The 22,191-nt window shown below is 39.2% G+C and overlaps 1 protein-coding gene and 1 long non-coding RNA gene across 4 annotated transcripts; both read left to right on the top strand.

Annotated features, from left to right (window-relative positions):
• The first annotated feature begins 228 nt into the window (after window positions 1-228).
• On the top strand, window positions 229-1,906 carry LOC128263500 (early boundary activity protein 1). The gene is made up of 2 exons (XM_052998580.1): window positions 229-276; window positions 756-1,906. Exons 1-2 carry the CDS (start codon window positions 229-231, stop codon window positions 1,851-1,853), a joined length of 1,146 nt encoding a protein of 381 aa, XP_052854540.1. The 3' UTR covers window positions 1,854-1,906.
• A 917-nt stretch (window positions 1,907-2,823) lies between these two features.
• LOC128263242 (uncharacterized) lies at window positions 2,824-20,774 on the top strand. 3 transcript variants are annotated; one of them, XR_008268420.1, is made up of 4 exons: window positions 2,824-2,926; window positions 2,986-3,965; window positions 4,043-4,369; window positions 19,845-20,774. It is a non-coding gene; the product is annotated as an uncharacterized LOC128263242 (long non-coding RNA). The 3 variants fall into 3 exon arrangements; XR_008268419.1 differs by having other exon boundaries at window positions 2,836-3,965; XR_008268421.1 differs by lacking the exon at window positions 19,845-20,774 and adding an exon at window positions 5,601-5,792 and having other exon boundaries at window positions 2,836-3,965.
• Window positions 20,775-22,191: the final 1,417 nt, after the last annotated feature.

The following is a 22,191-nucleotide window of genomic DNA, read 5'->3' as shown; positions in this document are numbered from 1 at the left end:
TCTTGAAGTTTTGGCCGAGATTGTGTCGATGCATCTCGGCTGATCCTACAATCCAGCTGGTTTCCATTGGAATAAGGTTGGATTGCCGTTTGTGTGGCCATGTCCTGGGTGGAAACGGTTTGGGTTGATTCCGATTCCGACACGATGGCCATTTCTTGATCCTGAAAGCACGAGGGTTTTTCTACCGAGCAGCTGCAAGCTCTTCCCGCAGGTAGCCGACGACTACTAATGTCCGACCTGCAGGTCATCAAATCCGTACCAGAAGCATCTGCAAGGGTAATAAAAGGATTTAATGGCACATCTGAAAAACTACCTGAAAGCGTTGGCTTGGTGGTATATAAGAGCGTGACTTATTAGTAACCATTCAGTTTACAATTGGACAACAAGCTGAACTATGGTGAGTTGTAGAGAAAATTTCGAAATATCTTATGGAATATAATAATTTTCAAGAAAAACACCATTCTTAAAGTTAACTCATAAGAAATGTTTACAAATATAAAAATAAAACATTTTATATAAACACCATTCTTAAAAGTTAATTCATAAGAAACATTTTATATAAACACCTATACAAAATATCTAGATTTAAGTAAATACTGGAAGATGAGCACAGCTTATATATTTAGATAAACATAAACTTGCCTTATGTCATTTAAAATATTAAGGAAAATATTAGTTTGCCTTGGGTAATTGTTCCTTAATATATAGAGTATAATAATATCAAATTGATATTCACAATAATGATGCCCTTACAGATTAATCGTCGCCAGCGTTTGGAATTCGCCCTGACCCTTTTGCCCTACGATCCTGAGACGGTGCAGCTGTCCGAGAAGCAGAAAAAGGTGGAGCAGATCATCGCCCGCCTGCGGACGGATCACTCATTTTCGGAGGAGGAGAGCGACGATGGCAAGATGCGGCGTCTGCAGGAAGCCAATGAGTTTGCCGACAGCGCCATGCGGCACATCGAAATGTCGGACAGTGGCAAACTGAGCACCCTGGAAACCCTGACCCTGGCTGCTGAGAAGCTGCTGCGATCGCAGCGATCGGAGGATTTCGAAGACATTGTGCAGGATGTGGAGAATGCGCAGCTTATGAGGAGCACCATCCTGGCGGTGAATGAGGCCCGGATGAAGCTCATCCAGCAGTGGGAGCGCAGCAAGCGCAAGGCCCTGGATCTCCTCACCATCGAGATCGAGAAGGTGCAGGAAATGGACCAGGAGCAGGAGCAGGCACATGAGATGGAACGAGAGCGGGTGCAGGAGCAGGATCAGGAGCAGAGTTCGGAGCCCTTCGACGTGTTCCGCCATGGAACCGATGAGCACAACACCTCGACGCCAAAAACCAACGACGGGGAGCTCGGATTGGATGATGACGATGACGAGGATTATGTGCCAGCTGGCGAGGAACCATTGACGAATAAGAGGAAGCGCATCAAGAAACCCGTGACATCCACGCCGAATGCCAAGCGTCCGTGTCCGGGCTTCGAGTTCGACCAGAACAGCGAATCGCCCATGGTGATGATCGGTCCCAATGGCACCGAAGTATCCCGCGTCAGCCTGAGCGCCATCAACTGGGACATGACCGGCCCCTCGATTACCCGCAAGTTGCTCTGCGAGATCTTCGACCGGGACACCTTGGCCCACCACACGTTGTCCGGAAAACCATCTCCGGCCTTCAGGGACTGCGCCCGTCCCAGCAAACAGCAGCTCGATCCTCTCAAGGTTGCCGACTTGGTCTACCTGATGACCAACAGTCTGGACATGACGCCGCGCGAAGTTCGCACCGCAATCACCACGAAGTGTGCGGATGAGAACAAGATGCTACGGTCGCGATTGCAGCGCAGGTCCAAGTAGGATGCTTCTTAGGAGAATTCCAGAACATGTCTTTAACTTAAAGAATTCATAGAGGTTTCCTTGGGGGATCCTGACTGATTCTTCTTGGTTTCCACGAGGATTGCTTGAAGATTTCCTTTTGTTTATTTGGATAGCAAGTTTGGATTTCAGAGAATATCTAAAATCTTTTTAGTATTTACTTGGCCATTTGTTGCCGATTGTAAAATAAGACCCGGCACAGCCGAAAATAGCCAGTGCTCTTATAATCAAATAAAGTTACCCATTTTCTTACCCACATCTTGACTGGATTCGAATGAGCGGGTCAGGGAATCATCGCTTCTGGTCTCCTTGGGAAAATCCTCGCATCTGAAACACAAATTCTAATTGCAGAATAGGAAAACGACAAAGTGTAGCCAATTCTTACCTTTTCAATAGCAACAAAAATTTGTTATAAAGCTGTTTGTTCTTAACCTGGTGAGCCACCGATCTCTCGTCGCCGAATTTTCTCATTTCTTATTGAGCTTAACAGATAATTTGTAATATGTGCAAAATAGTAGAAGTTTGATGATCGCAAACTAGAGCTGAGAAACTATCGATGGCACTATCGAGGTATCGAGTTTTTACACCATGAGCCACCATCGATAGTTTTTTGTCGCTATCGATGGTGCTGGCCATTTTTTCTTACATCACTTAACTTTGCAAAAAATACGAGGCTTGGTTGCAGAGTTTTGGATAGGAAATATGCAAAAAATAAAATATTAAACTCTTTAAAAAAAAAAACCTTCTAGAATAACTTAAATTGGAGGTGATGGCTGTAGTTTTGAGTACTATTGCAAAAAATATGTACTATATATGATATATATATTCGAGTTTGCTTATGAATTTAACTTGTATAAAGAACCGCACAAAAAACGGTACTATCGATAGTATCGATTTTTCGCTCCCAAAACATTGAAAATATCGAATGGGACCGCAATCGATAGTTTCCCAGCTCTACCTCAAACGAACTTATTTTCTTTTATTTCACAAACATTTAAATTATGGGGCTATGCATGTGTGGCTTCCCAAAAATAAATCTGCAATCAATGTCGAAGGTTTGGACTAAGATCGACTTCTCAGATACGAAGCATTATTTATTCGCTTTATCAACTAGTCAATACAACTTGGAAGCTCACAATATTCAAGGGCCATTTTTCACACATGCACCCAAGACGATGAAATTGATGAGTAATTCCTGCAGCACAAGAAATTCGTGTCGGAAAATAAATGGAATAATCAATTTTCGCTTGTCGCTCTGACCAAATCGTGTCAATGTTTTGAGAACGTCTCTTTTTATTGTGCCCATGTATGTATGTATGTTTGTAAATATTGTATTTCTTTTTCCCATGTGATGTACAACATTTCGATATGCAAATGCTTTGGGAAAAGGCAGACTGATTTAAATATATTTATGTGTGATGCCAGCCAGCGATGTAAACATTCCATACATATACATATATGTATATAGTTTTCCCTCCTCTGGGCCACAAACCGCAAAGACAGGGGCTCAAGTAAACTCTGCCTTTCGAATTTGCGGCGAGGAAATTGTATAAAAATGTAATTCCCAAACATTTGAACGAAATGACGAAAGGGGGGGAATAGGAAAAGGAATAGGAACAGGAATAGGAATAGACGACCCAAAAGTATAACAAATAAACTCGGTAGCGATTCCTTGGAGCGTTCATCAAAGCAAAATTGATATCAATCATACGCACACAACCGCCCTCACAATCGTATCTCCGTCTATCTGATGGCAAATTGAAACATTATATAAAGAATTGGCCCGGCCAGCCCACAAACTACCCATTCGGCAAATTGCCCTTAAAAATAAAACACCATTAAGGAGAGCCACAAGAAAAAGTGTATTAAATTTAAAGGAATTTCCACGAGTTATTCTTAGTTGTCGTCCGTTTTTGTTTGGCAAAAAAAACTGAAAAGGGAAGGGAAAACCTTCAATGGATTTTCCTCCTCTTTGGCTTCAACTTTAAAGGTGAAGAAACAAAACAAAGGCAGCAAAATGAAAACAAAGCCGCCGCGGCCAGGCGTGACATTGCTGGAAATGTATGCGGCGGAAAATGAAGTCATTACTCGAAGGTAAGTCTCAGCTGAAAACTTCCCCTTCCCCATTCCCCCCACAGCTCGAACCAAAAATCAAAGTCACACTCCCGCAGATCCCGCAGACTTAGCTTTGCCGTTTACCCTTTCGGAAAACCCTAGTTTTTTTGCTGGTTTTCCTCTGGCGAAGTGTCAACGGCAGTCGTGCGTCTCCATTCCAGCGCCACAGCCACGCATCGCATCCTTTGGATGTCCTGCTCCTGCTACTGCTCCTGTTCCTCTGACGATGATGATGACGATGACTCCACCCAACCGCTTGTCGCACAATAAAAGTAGCAATAAGAAACACAAGTAACGATGATGCCAAGGATCTGGATGGAGACATGAATATCCTGTCGGTAGTCGCTAGTCGGTAATGGAATAAATCAAAACTGACGGAGAAGGTAAATATGGAATTTATTTTCAAGTTTTGTATAATCGCATGATAAACATCAAAATGTTTGTGTTTTTACATTTACATTTTTTACACTATATCATAGTTTTAAAAAGTTTAAAAAAGTTAACTTAAACTTGTTCTGTGTGTACATTTTATTCAGAAACTTTAACTTTTACATTAATACATTACCTTTGGGCAACATTAAAATTGAACAATTTTTACATTTACTGGAGAGTTAGGAAACTTGATACTAACACCACTCACTTATTATTAAGGTTATTTTATTAATGATTACTGTTGGGGTAGGTAAAATACCAAAAACTATAAAATTAAAAAAAAAATTAATATACCCCGTTGAGTACAGGATATGGGCAGGATAAACTCCCCTTTAGACCAGCCACCGCCATCTGCCCTTCGATTTGGTCCAACCGAGCTGACAATGACATTTACACTTCAGCTGCTGCTTCGCTTGGATTTCTTGCAGATGATGAATGAGCGAACGCAACGCTGACGCCTGTTGTGCTCGGTTAAGTCAAAGTTTTTCAGCATTTAGCTCATTAAGCAAACAATAGTTATTATCGCCATTGGCTTGAGTGGTTGGAGCGTAGAGCTTGACGATGACACTCCAGTCTCTTAATTAACTGTAGCAGAAATTATTAACGCTGAAGGCGAGGTAGGAAAGTCCAACTAGACAAAATTGAATTTGTTCTTTCTGGACTTTCAGCTAAGGATTTGCCTTTTTCCCGAAAAAGGTCAATTAGGCGGCTCTTTATTTTCAGGGGAGGCCGCCAAATGAAAATTTGAATAATGCAAATGCTTTGTTGTAGGCGCTCCGCTCCTGTGGCTTGTTGCATGCCCCCAGTAACTGCATCAAATGCACTGAGAAAAAATTGGCGAGAAGGCATTAGATTCTTTCAAGACTTTATAGATTTTAACAAAAATAATAAAGAATCTGGTAGAAAGTAAATTAGGGATAGTTAAGTTAAAAAGATTTTAATTTTTTGTAATAAAACTATAAACATTGGTTAATAATTACTTAAAATGTATAAATTATTTTAAATTTTGTAGCCTGTATGCGTCATAATAATTATTGAGCAACTATATATATATCTGGCCTACATAAGCTCTAAATAAGTTGGTACCAATCCAACTTGATTGACTATCTGTAAGTGATTTAGCTGTGTATCTCCTCATACACTGCCTTTGGCAATGTGCCATCATCGGCTTGTCGTTTTCAGTTATTCTAGCGCCGCCGGTTCCGGTGCCTTCACACAACAATGCCCCCAAAAACCGACCGACAACGAGCGCAGAGTTAATTGAATTGTGTTTACTCTATGGGACCAGGACATAGTCGCCTCGTCAGTCGGGCTCCGTGTTATTTTGGGACTCCTTTTTGACGAGCAGCCACAAAGGATTGCGATGAAAGTCATTCCAGGCGACTTGCATGCCGGCAAGTCAACTTTTCCATTTGCATCCGTTGCTTAGTGGCTGCTAAGTGAAATATTGTTCGAAATTTTCGGAACATGGAATCAGTTGTGAGCAGGAGAGTTAGCCATGCCTACAAAGTATAAACTCGATTTCATTAAAAGTTGAGTTTTGTTACCTTTCAAGACAAAAGAGACGAATAAATTAAGTTTATGCAGCGGAAATTCAGGTAGATTTGTTTCAACTAAAAGGCAAACTTTCGTTTTATATATTTGCCTTTTGCAATAATAAACTATTTATATATTAGTTTATTATTGCAAAAGGCAAAGGCGAAAACTCTTTATAATTAAACATTAATGTTAATTCACAACAACGTTTGGCATAAACCATGCAAATGGTAGCAAAGTTTTGAGTCGAGTTTCTGAATAATAAATACGCCAATGTGAGTCTGAACAAAAGCAAAGTTAGCCAGCTAATTGTGATGATAATTAGCGTAATTGGTGGGCAGGTAAGCTGTTGTCCGCCCAAATCTGATCAGCTGCCTCGACAAAAGACAAACTAAACTCAGGGAACTGGAGTTTACCCCAAACGATGCTGGTTTCAATTACGGAATTTTATGATGTCTATGGCCACGAATGTAAAGGCGTTCGTAGCTTGCTAATGCGTCAAGTAGCCGCAGGAAATTTCCCCGCCAGGAGAAAGTGATTTCAAGCCTGTGCGAAATGCAAAAGTTTCGCCAAGTGCGCAGTGCGCAGATAAAAAGTTTCGATTATAATAGAAATTTCTGGACGCCGGCAAAACGGGAAATGAGAAATGGTTGGTTTTAGGGCCATGCTACATTTAATTTCAAAAGGGGGAATTGTTTCAAATAGTTGTTTAACAGTACAAAGATGCTGGTACAAAATACAAATCGTTTAAAACTTGGGGAAAAACAAATTTAGATTTAATCATAGGCAAACTTTATATAGGCGGTAAACTTTATGTCATAATAATACATTTAAATGACGTGATATTTAAATGTTATATTAATTTAAATAGCTTTAAACTTTATGTAATAATAACACATTCAAAGAATGTGATATTTAAATGTTAGTGTGAAATAACTTCTGTAAACTAAAATAGCTCATAAGCCTCGTGGTCGTTAACAGAGCATAACAAACACAGCTGTTTTATTTCACTCAATTCGCACTGTAGCCAACAGGGCCACGTTAACATCGCTCAAGACTATCGCAGATATTCGCTGATGGCTAAATCGTCTTTACTGTCGTTGACGTTATATGACAAACAAACGCTTTATATTGCCGCTGCATTGTTTGAACACAAAGTTCATTTGCTGCTTGGCATTGTCTGCAAATGGGACGTGTTCATTAAGTTAACTACGCTTTTACTCACAGCGGGGAACAATAAAAAATAGTTCGGAATACTTTGTGGACCTTTGATATATGGCAATACAATTGCGCTGAGCCACCAACAAGCGAATGACGACAATTTGCTGGCTGCTGTAAATTAAAGCTCAATGTCAATTGGATTGCTGGGGCGCACAGGAGTTGGATTTTTCTTTTATTCAAGGGAGACAGTCTCGCCCACATATGGAAACCCATTAACGACAGCGCTACTCAACATAATGACAAAACTTTTACACGTGCAGCGAACAAAGTTTGGGTAATCATTTTAATTTTTACGATCTGCTGATGGAGAAACAAAAACTAACCCAAAACTGAAGTCTTATACAGGGAAAAATATCATTAACAAGTGTTTCTGTTATTCTAAAGTAGCGAACACACTATAACAATTTTTTAACTTCCGTTTATGTTTAGTCATTTAATCATTATTCATGTTAGTCGTTTAAATCTTTAAAGACCATTAAAACTGTTATTTTATTTTCTGTGTACATTTCTGGGATGCTCCTTCCATTGCAGATCCTTTGTTTCCTTCCTTTTCCCGCTGATTGTCCTTGGGTGTGTGTGTGTGTGTGTGTAAATAACATTTAGAGACTTACTTTTAATGCCGCCCTGACAGGTTTATTGCTGTGAGTGTGCGAGTGTGTTCAATAGCTTGGGACACCGCATGATTATGCGAAAATTACGCATACGCCGCATACGCCACGTGCGATTGCTCACATTTGAAGTGCTAAGACCACCTTTGGTAGCTGTGGGAAATGTTGCGAAAATTGAGCGCGACTTTATCAATATTTTTACATGTTTTCATGCATTATTAATGCATTTAATTTGTCTGAAAAGGCGAAACACTCAAAAACTGTCGACTAACGAGCACAGTGGGATAGATTGCAAAAGCTGCCAGCTTAAAAAATACAAATAAATAAATTAAAGAGTACAAAATTATTAAATTCAATTATTGCCATCCACTTAACTATAATTAAACATACTTTAAATTTCCATTATATCCAAAAACATACCAAATATTTAATAAATTAAAAAAATAATACAAATTGTTGATAATTTAATTAAAACCTTATGAAATCTACGAAGTGTCTATATTTATCCCATTGCCAGAGGCAAATGAATGTTTTTACGAGGTACCCAAGACAAGATGTCCTATGAGGAATACACAATCATAAAAAACACATCAGAAACCAATTTTTATGAATACTTGCGTAAATGAAAATCAATAAAATACGCACAACTCGTGTATGTTTTCAAATATTAAACTGACACACGAAAGACAACATCTTCAAATCGGCAAGGAGGATGGGATGTAGCTCCATCCGACAGGAAGGGAAATAAGGGAAAAACAAGACGGAAGCGGCATTTAAACACTTTCCGTACCCAAAGACAGGCGATGTTAAATGAAGCGCAAAATGGGCGCAACAATAAGTCCAAATGTGTCTCCGAATTGTTTGGCAATGTAATCAATAAGGGGCGACCTGACATATTTGAATAACGAAAGAAGACAGAAAGCCCAAAGGCCCAGGGGGTGTTCTATAGATTTAGAGGGCCATAACGAAGGAAAACGACAACATTTGAGCCTGATGGAATGCATTGATATGTGAAATGATTTGACGTTTGATTTGTAAATGAAATTAAAAGGGCGGTGCAAATGCCAGCAAAACGGAGAGACAAGAAAGCAAACAGTGATAAATGAATTCATTTAAATAATTTATGCCTGCTCAAGTGACACATTTTTTATGCAAAACGTTTGATATCAACGTAATTTATTGCACTGACCTTAACAAACTCATTTTAGACATGGGTCTAAGCAAATATTCTGCCCACCATTTTAGATATATTACCTTAAAACTATTAATGCAAGTTATTTGTTTTTTATTATATTTCCCTGGCACTTAAATACAAAGATTTAAATCCCTTTCAGTTTAATGTTGACGTATGTCTTGTCAAGGCTACATAAATTGATTGATCTCCTCCTAAATGACCTTAAATATATTTGCATTTGGCCAGGTCACGACTCAGTGGGCCCTTTCTCTGTCAGCTTTATCGAGTGTTGGAATGCGAAGCATACTTTCTTTTTCAAGTTCAACTGAATAAACTTTTTGTCTGGGTCGATTTAAGTGCCAACTCGTGACCGTGAAAATCAAAAGAAATTTACCATGTCTGGTATTTACACTGAGTACATTGCATCGATACAAATCATTGCAGTGCACTGCATTTGCAATTCCTGCTGCTGATGGCAGCCAAAAATTTATGTGATTTTTATTTGCTTGAACTTTTTGGCCATGAACGCGGCAGGATGCGGCGTGGGCAGATGTGTTTGTGCAGCAAATGAGGCGTGCAGCCGGGGGCAGGAAGCTGCTCGGTTTAACTCCGCCCGGATACTTGACTTTTATGGCTCTCGGCTGCAATCACCTGCGCTCCTTGCGCTTCATTAGCCATTAATTTGGGCGGCTGCACACAAAAACGACTGCTCAACGTGGGGGCCTGGACCATGTAACACTAAATCGCGGCCTGCCTCGCATGCTTGGCTTAGCTTCGACGGGGAAATCGCACCGCATAAGCAGAAAATTCTGGGGCGACATGGCCCAGATGTGCAGCAGGAAGTCTCCGGGAATCCAGCTTGCCTGGCAAAAACTTCTCGCATATTTTTGTCGAAGACAGTCGAAAGTGAGGCACAGTGGCTCATGGCCAAAATGGGAAATATTTCAGTTATAAGTTACGAGGTCGTTTATGGTTCGAAAATCTTATATTGCACTTTGAAGCGGTGCTAAAAAAGCTTAAGACATTAAGGTGCCATTTTCATTCGTGCAAGTCTTTAGTAAAATCATTAAAAACATCGTTGACAGTTTTTTGGTAACGCTATCGCTGGAATTAATTGATTTTTGAACTTAATAATCTTTTAGCTTATTCTTTAGTAAAATTTTCGTTAGGTTTTTATAATAACGAAATGCATTTTATTTCCCACATGTTTTTATAAATAAACATAAATAATATAAAACAAAAAAAAAAACGAAATAACTCTTTTATTTATCGCTCAGACAATTAGTGTCGATTTAAAAAAAAAAGAGCTTTAATTTCGAAGCAGTTTTTTGATTGCCTTCATAAGAATATTCGATTATATACTTCGTAAAATAAAAAGGGGACGTAAAAACCCCTTGCAAAAACAAACCCTACCAGTGTAATCGACTTCTGACAGCCGAAACAACATAACTCAAGGTCTGTTAGACAAAAAAGGAAACCAATTTCTCCAGCAAAGCGCCAAATAATCTATTAGGTTTGGAATAACACATATTCAGCGACGGGAAATAGACAAGAATACCGTAGCAAAAACGTCAAATTGCAGACAAAAACAACTCCAAGAAACTTGAGAGCAACAGTGGCATATAACAGGCGGGTGCAGGGAGCAATTTCGGGAGAAAGAGGTGGCGACAGCAACGACGTGTTGTCAGCATCGAAATGGAAAAGAGAGTCGGTCTGAGGACAAGCAAAACACATCCCACTACAGGCATTTGTGGCACTACGACAAGAAATGTTTAAACAAAAAAAACAAAGTAAAAACTGTTCGTTGCGCTCGAACAACACGTCGTATACGCTGAATCGAAAGTTCTGAGGAGATTTGCGCGAGAAGCCAGCAGCAAAATTAGTTTTTCCCGGCCAAAGTGCGGCCCAAAGTTTGGTCAAAACGAAATGGGCAGACAGACAGGCCCTTGAGCTGACACAGATACGCTTACTGATCGATTCCGATTCGAACTCAATATCCGTCCAAATGTACACAAAAAATGTCCCAGCACTGCAGGGCTTGAAGCTCTCTTGCGGCTTTTTCCTTGCTATTTTTTCTGATGACATCCTGTTTAGATGCCACGGTATGATATATGATGATATAAAGGAATTTCGGCAATTTATTGAGCCAATAAAAACTTTCTGACGAGGTTATTCACAAAGAAACTTGATAGAAATCAGGGCAGAATTTCTCACTAGCTTGGCAAAAGCAAATATTTTTATATCGTTGCAATAGTCCAATGGGGAAAAGAAGGGTTTTTTTTAATTTCCCAAAGAAATTAATTATTGTTGATGAAGAAGCTTTAAAGGCAAACCAAAAGCAACTGTAAAACACCAATGGAAAAATAAGTATAAAAGAAAAAAATACATTTTAAAGATTTTTAAATAATTTACGAAATAAAGATTTTTGAAAACAAATTTCGGTACTTCTAAAATTTTTTCTTGTTGTTTTTAAAAGCAAAAATAAACCAAAGGCAAAAGGAATACCGAATAGTTACTTGTAAATTAAAAAAGGATGATTATTTCATTAAACCCATTTTCACAAAATGTACAAACAATTCAGATTTGTCTTGGCCAAATGCACCACAATATTTGCATGCAAATGGCTAATTAATATTAATTACATCAGCGACCTGTGGCAGCGACGAGTATGCAAGAAATTCGAATTATTATGCATACGCCCCGTTGAGCGAACGTTGGTATTAGCTGCCAGCCGCATTCACGACACCAGCTTAGGCGAATGGCTCGTGTGCCTGCCGCGGCTGCCTTGAGTTGCTACTTAGTTTAGCATAAAATTTTAATTTTAATTGCTAGCATGTGCGTGGCAGTAAGGCCGATGGGTTGACAGGCCACACGCGCCACACGCCACGTCCTGCCACGTCGTCTGCAACCCCTCCCATTAATTAAGCTTTTAATTAAACTTTTCGTCGTATTATGCGAGTGCGTTAAGTTGATTAACCTGGAACCATCTCCAAGGTGTCAATGTTTAATGCATCAGGGGTTGTATAGCCTCCGCTCCCAACTACGGGCATTTTTTTTATGAATTTTTCATCGCCAGCACACACAGGACATCATCGGCAAGCTGAGCTGAAGCCAAGTTTTCTGGGGAGAGATAGGGGGGGCGGGGGCTCTTCCGTATAATTTCCATGTGCATATCGATCGACTTCGCAACGGATTTTATGGCAATCAAGAGAGGTGTCAGCGACTATTTTCCTTCTCGGATATGGATGAAGATAAAGCTCCTTTGTTCGAAATGTCAGGGACAGAACAGAGGGTTAAAACAATAAAGGTGTCCGGCGAAATTAAATTGAACTCTTATGGGTCCATTGCAAAACATCAATCACTCTCGAAACTGTCAATTAAAAAGGAAAATGCAAAAATTAAATTAGAAAATTGGGGTTTTCTGGGAATTCACATAATTAAAATGCAGGAACTTAAAAACTTTAAATACTTGTGCTATGCATAGCATTTTAATTATTAAAAAAACGATTTGACATTAAACCTCTTGCGGCCTTCAATCGCTCAAACAATTTTAAGTTGACACATTAATTTGACCCAACACTTTGAAGTCACCTTTTAATACACCCTTGGGTGATTTTTGGACAGCCTTTTACGCTGCTCTATACTTTAGAAAGCGGCTTAGAACCCTTTACTAGGTTTAATGGCCGCTATTTTGCCCTAATGGCTGCTGACAGCTTATTAAAATGCCAAAGTTTTAAACCTTTGTTATGTTTTCAACTCATTGCCGGACACTTTTCAGTCCACAACTACATTAACACTGCGGGATTGTTTGGGCTGCAGTTAATCAACATGCAACCATAATTTATTCAACTCAATCAACGCACTCGTTCGCTCAGAAAATATCACGCATACGCCATGCTAGCCTTGGGCAAAAGAAACCCTCGTTTGGGTTAATTTCTTTTGCATTTTTGTGTGTGCGGGAATTACGAATTGCACAAAGGAGCTTAAAAAAAGTTAAAATGGTTATTCATGATTGACTTTTGTATGCGCTTAAAGAGGCAACAAATACAGTTAGTTGAAGCCATTTGGCTTAAACTGAAACTGAATAAAATATTTTATTGTTTTTCATGCTGGGCATTGCATTTGTTTTTGGCATCTGCTGAAAGAGACGCTTATGAATTTTGCTAGCTCGGAGATTTAATTTAACAGAACAATAACCATACGGTTTCGCTTAAATATAAAAAATGGAATCCCTGTAGACAGCAAGCTTTTAGTAATAAAACAATTTAAATTTTTTATATGTTTACACGGGGGTCTTTTTTCAATGTCAAAAACATGTTGCAAGCTTTTAAAGCAAAATTGAAAATAATTTAATGATGAGCCAGACAGATACGTTTTTTTTTTGCGATCCAACGACAAGCTGCGCTTGCATTTGCAATTACCCATGCCCAATAAATGTCAGCGGGCATGTAATCGGCTTGTAAAGTGTTGCATTTTCAGTGCTCATTTCATTTTTCAATTTGCCAGCCGGCTCCCGGTCTTAATTAAAGGTTAAAACGATGACAGCTATAATACATCAATTAGTGGCACCAATTTAAGTGTGATTAATGTAAATAAATAAAAGTGTACGGGGGTGAGCATTGATTAAAATTAAATCCCGGTGCACAATGCCGGCACAGGGTCGCATAATTCAATGGCAGCCACAATTTATGCAATCCCGCTTAAACGCCACTTGATAACATTTGCATTGCAAACCAAAGGGGGCGTGGTCGAATCAGCAAATGCAAAAATGCAGCGGAAACGGAAGCTTAGCCTGCAGTACTCTGAAAGCCCCGGGCGCATTTATCTTTTGCTCAAACATTTTGCCTCTTTCCGTTCCCCCAAAACTTTTCTGCGGTTCTTGCTCGGCTTTTGCTATCCTCTTCTTCCTTTTTTTGCAAACATTTGCTCCTCTTTGTTGACTGCAGACTGGGTTTTTTTTTAGGGGAGTTTAAGGTTTATGTCGCCTCGGCTTAATTGGCACGCCCTCTTCAAATGGATTGTGTATGCAATCGTTTCTGGCTTTTTATGCGATGAGACACTGTCGGTGGAATTGAATCATAAAAGTGTTGCAAATGACACGGCAAATTAAGAGCAGCTGTCGCATCCGTCGCCCTCTCCATAAAAGACAACCAGTTTATTATTTATGGGTGTGGAATGAAGGGACCTTTCCTTCCATCTGCGCCTGGTTAGCATATTGCGTAGTTTCTCCGCTTTTTTGTTTTATGAGCGAACCAGAGTTTGGAAAACCATCAACTGCAGTAATGAACTACTATACTATATATCCAGAGATACCCAGCCCTTTTGCGCGCTGGTGCGTAAGTGCTGCTGGCCGTAAAAAATGAAATGCCATCTCCGCCTCTGCCTCTGCCTCTGCCTCTGCCCCTGATATATGCACAAGTGTTTGCGTATGCATGTGGATGAGATGAGGGGTGTTGAACAAAGTAACACGCTGCTCGACATTTGCCTTGATATATCGAAGTCAACAGCCAGGGGGACGAGAGTGTCCTTAAGGCAGCTGCGCCTGCACTAAAACAGTTGAAATTTATTTACCCCCCTTCCGCACGTGGTTTAGTGAAGTTTTGGGAGATGGAAGGATATGTTGATGATGGATGTGGCTGAGCTTAAATGTTGCAGTTGCAGGATAAAAGATGCACAGGATTTGTGACTTTTTGTTTTGGGGAATTCTGATTTTCCTGGCTGTTTATTTAAATAATATGAATAGTACCTTATTAAAAGCAAATGGAATGAGGCAAGTTTGTGTTATTAGGGAATAGTAAATTAACTATTCTTATTTAGCCTTAAACAATTTTGAAAGTTTATTGCAAAAATATTTAAATACAAGTGTCAACGGTAGATTATTTCCTAGTAAAACACTAATTGCTTTCGTAATTTTTTCGCTGCATTCATTTTTGGAATATTAATTAAGGCCCTGTCTCTGGTCAAAGCTATGCACTGGCGATGACAAGATATTTTGAGTGGGAAATGCTTCTGGTTATAACCACAACAGTCACAAAGTGGCCCCACACACACTACGTCGACTAAGAGTTTTGGCACGTTTTTGTGGTAGGTACAAATCCCATTCACAGACTTCCTGGAAAAGGAAAAGGAGGTCGACTGTAGGTGGTCCAGTGGGTGTGGGATGTGATTCTGGGCGAGAGGTGGCCCGAGTGGGTGTATTTAAATGATTTCATTAGAGACGCGCGTACTGGAGTATCCCGGGAGTAGCATCGCATGTAACGCATTACCTTAACTCATTTATCACCGCATTTAACAGCCCAAACCAAACCCTGGACCAAAACCCCAATCTGGTGTGTAATCGAGCGCCGAGATGAAATCGCTTTGTGTGACTGCCATACGTAAATAAGAAGGGTTCAAGTCCTGCGCCCAGGATTCGCCTTTTGTGCATGCCCTAGCGAAATTTGTTAATTTCATTTGCCCAGTTTGCACAGGATTCGCTTTCGCTTTTCGTGTTTGTTTCTGGCCAGGGGCCCCAAGCCCTTTGTTTGCCCCTTTTCTGGCCCGCTTTTGGCCCAGTCTTTGCTCTTTTGTTTGCTCTGTGCGGGCAGAGCTCACTTGTAATTATGTTTGTCCTTTAATTGTGCTCATTATGCGTGTGCTGATTAGGCCATGCCCCAAGTGGCTCAATTAATGTGCATGCCACTATGCAAAAAATCCCCACAGAGCCTGAGCACACGGTTGTGCACACTCAGCTAAATATATGTATTCTCAAAGGCAACTAATCCGTGTCGTAAAATCATTTTGAGCTGTTTTTAAATCGCAATAAAATCAGTTTCAAATACAAATCTCTTTGAAGTATAAAATCATTTTTACAACTTGAAAACAATTATAAAAGTACATGTATAAATTTCGGAGTAATTTTAATTTAATTGAAATATTATTACATTCTTAACTTTCTTCCCGGAAAATTTATAGCACTGTTAAATATGGACTTAAAAATTTCAAAATATTTTACATTTTTTAGTCCATAAAATACCCGCTTTATTCGAAAATATTTTTTTATGTGTGTTTCATTGGGTTACACGCATTCAAGATTCATTCCAGGTAATATTTTTTCTTGCTCTCCTTAAACGCATTTAAGATTCCTTCCAGATAATATTTTTTCTTGCTCTCCTTAAATTCCTCTAAGTTTATTTGCCAAGAAAATGATATTTACTTCAGCCCATAGGAATCCCTGTCTGCTGGCCACTTTGCCAGAGGGACAATACTTTGGGCAAACAGAATAAGACAGGGCGAAAACCCTTTTGGCACACAAAAGTGGCAAAATAATTGGAAATATGCTCGATGGAAATGTTTGCCTGGACATGAGCTGTCCAAAAAGTGAAAAGCAAATGGGCAAAATCAACACAATTATTAACTGAGCAGGGGGAAAAGGTGAAATGCAATTCAGGTCAGGGCTCAACATTTTTTCCCTTGCCAAAGTGAACAATTGCTCTATGAAAAGGGTTCGCCAGGTTCACTTCCTTTGTCACTCATAATTGTATTGTTCGAAATAATACACAGGAATTGTATACGATATTTTTGAAGGCTTTATGGAATTTAATTAGCTTTTATTAGGTTATACCGAGACTTGTTATATCTGCATATACCTATATTCAAACTTTTGCTTTGAACATCAAAAAGAGTAAGTCAATTTAAATGCAAAATTTTACTTATTTTCATCTTTTAGTGTCCGTGCTCTACAATTTTCGTCTATATCACGCTCAACTGAAGTCAAATAGGCTGGCAATAAAAAATCTTGCCTCTTAATCAAATATTCAAAGTACAACAATCAGCCAGAAGGAGTATGAATAATGAGGTTATCGGCCTTCCGCCCGGCATTGAACAGCGTTTTGGCAGACAAAGCCAGACTGCCGGCAGTTAGCTTATACATGTACGAGTATATGTATTTCGGCACAAATTGCTGGCAAATATGTGTACAACATAAATAAGTTTTGCTTCGACTTTTGGGCAGGCCCGAAAGGCAGCTCAAGTGCGCCGGCAAATGTATGCAACAATAAAAATTTGGCGCGCTTGTAATGAGCATTTTTATGGCGATTGGCCGGTCAGCTCGGGGTCGAAGTTGAGGCCGGTCAACGGGGCGTATGAATAAACGAAACAGGCATTTAGCATGCCAACGACGTGGGACGTCGGTCTAGCTGGGGTCTTAATTTTTTGCTCTGAGTTTTCAAGTTTCCCTGGCAGCGGGATTAGGCGATAAGCTGGCCAAAAGATTTCCGTTCTTTACCTCCGCATTAAAAACTCATTTTGCGAAACTTTCAAGGGCCACTCCGAAGAGGATCAAACGAGGCACGAAAGCGAAAGTCCCAGTCAATCGGCTTAATTTGTCACCACCATCGACCAAGGAATATTTTTTAGACAAAAAATTAAAAAACAAAGAGGGAGAAGAAAAATCAAATGTCTGGCTTTCTGGCGTCAGCCAATAATGATTAAATATTTTTAATTGCAACGCCAACGCAGGTCCTATAGGATTATGTCAGCTCATTAGCGTCACTTCTCATGGCATTTTCCCTGACATTTTAGTGCCCCTGGCAGTGGCATGATTAGCTGTCCCAGCATATGGGTTTTCGGGCGGATGGGTGGGGCTGCAAATTAGCATGTGACTGACTGCCATTTACGCGTTTTTAAGCACCGCCTAAGTCGGACCACTCCACCCAGAAAAAAAGGGAAAAAGCATTTGGGCCAGGGAGACGGGTTAGCTGTCATGTCGCATTTGGCTGATGCTCGTACCCATTTGGCTGCTGACATCCACAGCCATGAATGCGCTTTCCCAGCGAACCCTTCATCCCAAAAAGCAGACACCCAGACAGACAGACAGACGGACAACCAAAAAGGGCGACAGGTCACAAGCACTCTTTATCTCAACAGCGGCATTTGAATACGCTTTAAAAAATATGGACAAAAATTTGTAAAATAAACGAAATATGCAATAGTGGGAACCAGATTTATTACTAACTTTTTATATATATTATAAATTCTGTGAAAAAAAACGTGAAAAGAAAAAACAATCAAACTACAAATTTTGAGAGGAATAAAAGCTTTAATTTTTTTCTAATATATAGATAGATTGGTAGTTATTTTTAAACTTTAAACTTCTTCAAATCTCTATTTTTATTTTAATCGTAAAAGGGCATTTAAATTTAAACTATGCTGGAGTTTATATTTTCTTTACATTTTCCTGAATAACTTTCCCTTTTGGTTCTTCTCGTTTTTCTCCTTTTCCGGGCAGTATGCGTTGACTAATTTAATTTGCTTTTACTTGGAACAGAGACAGAAAACAGGCGACGTTGCCGCGTAATTTATTTCACCGCTAATTTGTATAAATTTTTCCTGCAGTCGCATTGGGACGACTTGCTCCCATCGAAAAAAAAATAAATGCCCAGTGAATACCTGTCCGTTCTAATGGCCGTTGTTTATGTAGTTCCAGTCGGCCCCATTCCAGTAGGGAATTTTATGCTTATAATTAAGTGTCTCGTTGGTCGCCTTATTAGACGTACAAGCGATTTACTGCCTTAAAGCTATAAGCTTTTTGACCTTTGTTATATATAGTGGTTCAAGTTTCTAGGTGGCTTCCAAATTATATTAAATTATTTTAATGAAAAAGTCAGCGTGCATGTGTTGCAACTGATAAAGCCAGGAGCTCTGCAATAGCTTACCAAAGACGAATAAAATGACGTTCAGTCCGATTATTTCATATAATATAATTTGCTTTCGTCACCCGAGTGACCCGAGTCTACTGTTGGAAAAGTCCGTGGTGTGGGCTAAGTCGTCGGTCTTGGCAATTAATCTGTCTCTGCGAAGAGTGCCGATTTATGACCGCATTGTTTCCATATGCACCAATTCAGGAGGAGCCTTACTTAGAGAATAGTAAATGTTCTTTGATTTTTCAGATTTAACTAAGATATTGGCAAAGTCATCGATTGTTTTGGTTTAAAAAAAAATTACCAATGCAATATAAAATTTATATTGCATAATAACTAATTATAATTAAAATAAAACAAAAATAAACTAAATTAAATTTTATTGTAATCAATTAAATTTTAATGGTATTTTACATGTAGAATAGAATTACTTACATTTTACGTGTCTCGAGAACGTATTAAGCTGGTCTTTGAGCTCCGCAAAAGCTTTTAAACTGTTTTAATACTTAGATGGCGCCAAAAATATTTAAAATCGTTGGCATTATGTTTAACGATTTAATTTATAATGTACGCAATTAATTTTTTTTTTTAAATCGTGATCTATCAAAATTAATTACTAAAAAAGAAATAATTTCTGACTCTATAAAGTACATATATTCCTGATCAAAATCGATAGACGTCCGTCTGTCCCAATTATACTTATACCACTCTTATATTAAAATATATTTTAGCATTGAGCCCAACCAGTCTAGACGGGGTTGAAAAAGCTGTTTTCATTTATAGTTCCTGTTTTGATACTTAGATGGCGCTTAAGCTCGTCTGTTTGAAGAGTAACGTTAAGCGTTTTGTTTTTGTCTGCTCATTCTTACTTATTACAAAGGCTGTATGTAAATATTTATTATTATTTAATTAAAGTAAAATTATTTACAAATTAAAAAACATTGAACTATTAAAAAAAAAAACTAAAAAAAAACAAACCCCCAGTTTATTTACCCTTGCAGCAATTGCTAAAATTAAATATTCTTTAAAACATCTTATGTTAGGTAAATATATATTTAAAAACATTGAATCTATGATGATTTTCAACTCACTTCGTTTCCGATTTTAAAAAATTAAAAGCGTAATTTTGAATTATTAAATCATTAATACATCCCCATCCATAATTAAGAAATTCTCTTATATTTTTTCTACCTTTTTTTTTTTGCAGCTCACAGCAGATACCCAAATAAATTGAGAGCTTCTGATTAAAAGGCCTTTCAGCTAACCAGCCAGAAGCCTGGGATCTATTATACCATCGCCGGCTGTTAAAGGCAAGTGGAGCCGGGTGACACGTGTTAAGAAATTCCCCACATGCACATGCACATGGCACATGGCAACTGGCAACTGGCAACTGGCCGGCAGTTGAAATGCCACACAGCAGCAAAATGGACAGCGGACCGGGGTCTCATGCATATGCACAACATGGGAGATCCTCGGACCCGACCAGAGACCCTTTTACTTGTTTCATAACAAATGACTAACAACATGGCCGAGCGACTGGCCAGAGCTAGATAAACAGCCCCAGCTGCAAAGGCACAAGAGAAATGCATGCCGTCGTACTTGTATCTGCATCTCTGGATCTGAATCTGGATCTGGAGTTGGGCATCAGTGGATCTGCACAGCGGGCCGATTAGTCGAAATGATGATCAAAGTGCTGAAGCCTGGGATTGGGAGCAAGGGGCATCCACATCTACATCCACAACCACATACACAATCCAAATCCAGATCCATTGATTGCGTGTGGCAAACAAACGCCACAGCGGGCCACTTTGGATCGGCAGGAAGCGCCTTTTGGGGCGCTTATCGAGATCGTTGTTATCTTCTGCAAAATCGCCCAGTGGTCAGTAGTTCGAATAGAGATTCGAGACTCGAGACTTGCCACTATCGATTCGCCGGCTTAATATTCAATTTGTGCCAGCGTTTGTTGACTATGCCCACACCAGCCAGGATGCCATGTATTTGTATATTGAAAATTGCCTCCAACCCGCTGGCGGCTTAACTATCCACCTCACTTTCCCTCGGCAGTAAATGCCAAAATCCTCGATCATAGTCTGCAACCATCAGCCGTTGCAGAGAGAAAAATTATATAAATAATAGATTAAACCAGTGGTGCGTTTTTTTTATTATTAAAATACTGTTTTTTAAAGACTCAAAGTCTTAACGCTAAATCAACAAACAAAAATTGTAATAAAATGCATAGAGGCTTATTTTCAATCGCGCTGTGAAGATTTAAAATCTTGCTTACCTAGGCACTTTATGAAATTTATTAAGAAACAATCTTGATTATTGACATATTTCTGTTTACAGTATTTTTAACGATAAAATAATAGCACGAGTTTATGAGTTATTCAAAGCTAACAGCTAAGTGCATTTTTATTTATTTTATTTTAATTCTTTTCAACCTAAAAGTTGGGCGTCGTTAATGAATCGTTATAAACATCCAAAGCTATACATTAAAAAGTCTTAAAAGAATTTGTAAAAAAAACTCTTATATGCTATTTTCACTTAAATTTTAATATTAATTATTTATCTCTACAGTTTTAATAGTTAATGTTATAACCAAAATTCCACAAATCTCCACTTCTTAGCCATATTTTGTGACAGTGTGGCCAAGCAATCAGCGGCCAACGGCAGGCACGTAGCTCGGCTTCCGCGCCGCGCAACTTGTTGCTGTAACACTTCATTTATTTTGATAACCATAAGATTGCCAATAAAAATTGCCTGCTCAGCCGATGCTCTAGTCCGCTATGGTGCCCCCTCCTGCAGCATCCTGGATCCCCCATCCACCGGACAACCCTTAGCCTGTACCTGCTTAATTGAAATTGCCACTGTCTGGCGGGGGAAGGAGAGTGCCGCCTGTCTTGCGGCCAGATTTGTAACGCATTTCCATTTTGGCGGTCAGTGTCAGTGGAGGAGCGCTCCGAAGTTGACAACTGATACGATATGGTTCAGGGCCATGGATTAGGCCGGCCAGGGAAAATCCACTTAAATATTATCACGCGACTGGTTGTCATTTTATTTTATAAGACTTTTGCCAAGTCAGATAATTTTATCTCTAAAATATATATTTATAAAAGCCTGAGATGGCTCTAGATAAATTCCATTTAATGGTGTTAAAAAGCTCAAGAAATTGTTTTGTTGCTAAAGAATAATTTAGCAAAATGTAGTCGGAAGATGTAAAAGGTAAAAAACTAGAAGGATCTACTAAATTGCTTTTAAGAACTTATAGAAAAACAAATTTATTTGCAAGATACTTGCGTTACAGACTTTAACCAAAATATTCCTAAGTTTAGAATACTGTTGATATGGTTTTGGGATTAGAATAGAAATACAAGAATAGAGGAACCCGTTACAACTCGAAGGTGATCGAAAGTAAGCACTGCTGCCAGTGCCGCAAATCACTGGAGTTAAGAGAGTGTTGTGCAGTGTTTGGGCCCCAGTGACATGGTCGTAAGATAGCGTTTATGTACGATACTCAGCCTTTTGGCTCACTTCGATACTGCTCCTTTTAAGGC

This window comes from Drosophila gunungcola, unplaced genomic scaffold (genome assembly GCF_025200985.1).
Source record: "Drosophila gunungcola strain Sukarami unplaced genomic scaffold, Dgunungcola_SK_2 000001F, whole genome shotgun sequence".
NCBI classification, from domain to species: domain Eukaryota; kingdom Metazoa; phylum Arthropoda; class Insecta; order Diptera; family Drosophilidae; genus Drosophila; species Drosophila gunungcola.
Note: the sequence above shows the minus strand (reverse complement) of the source record. Positions and strands in the feature narration are given on the sequence as shown.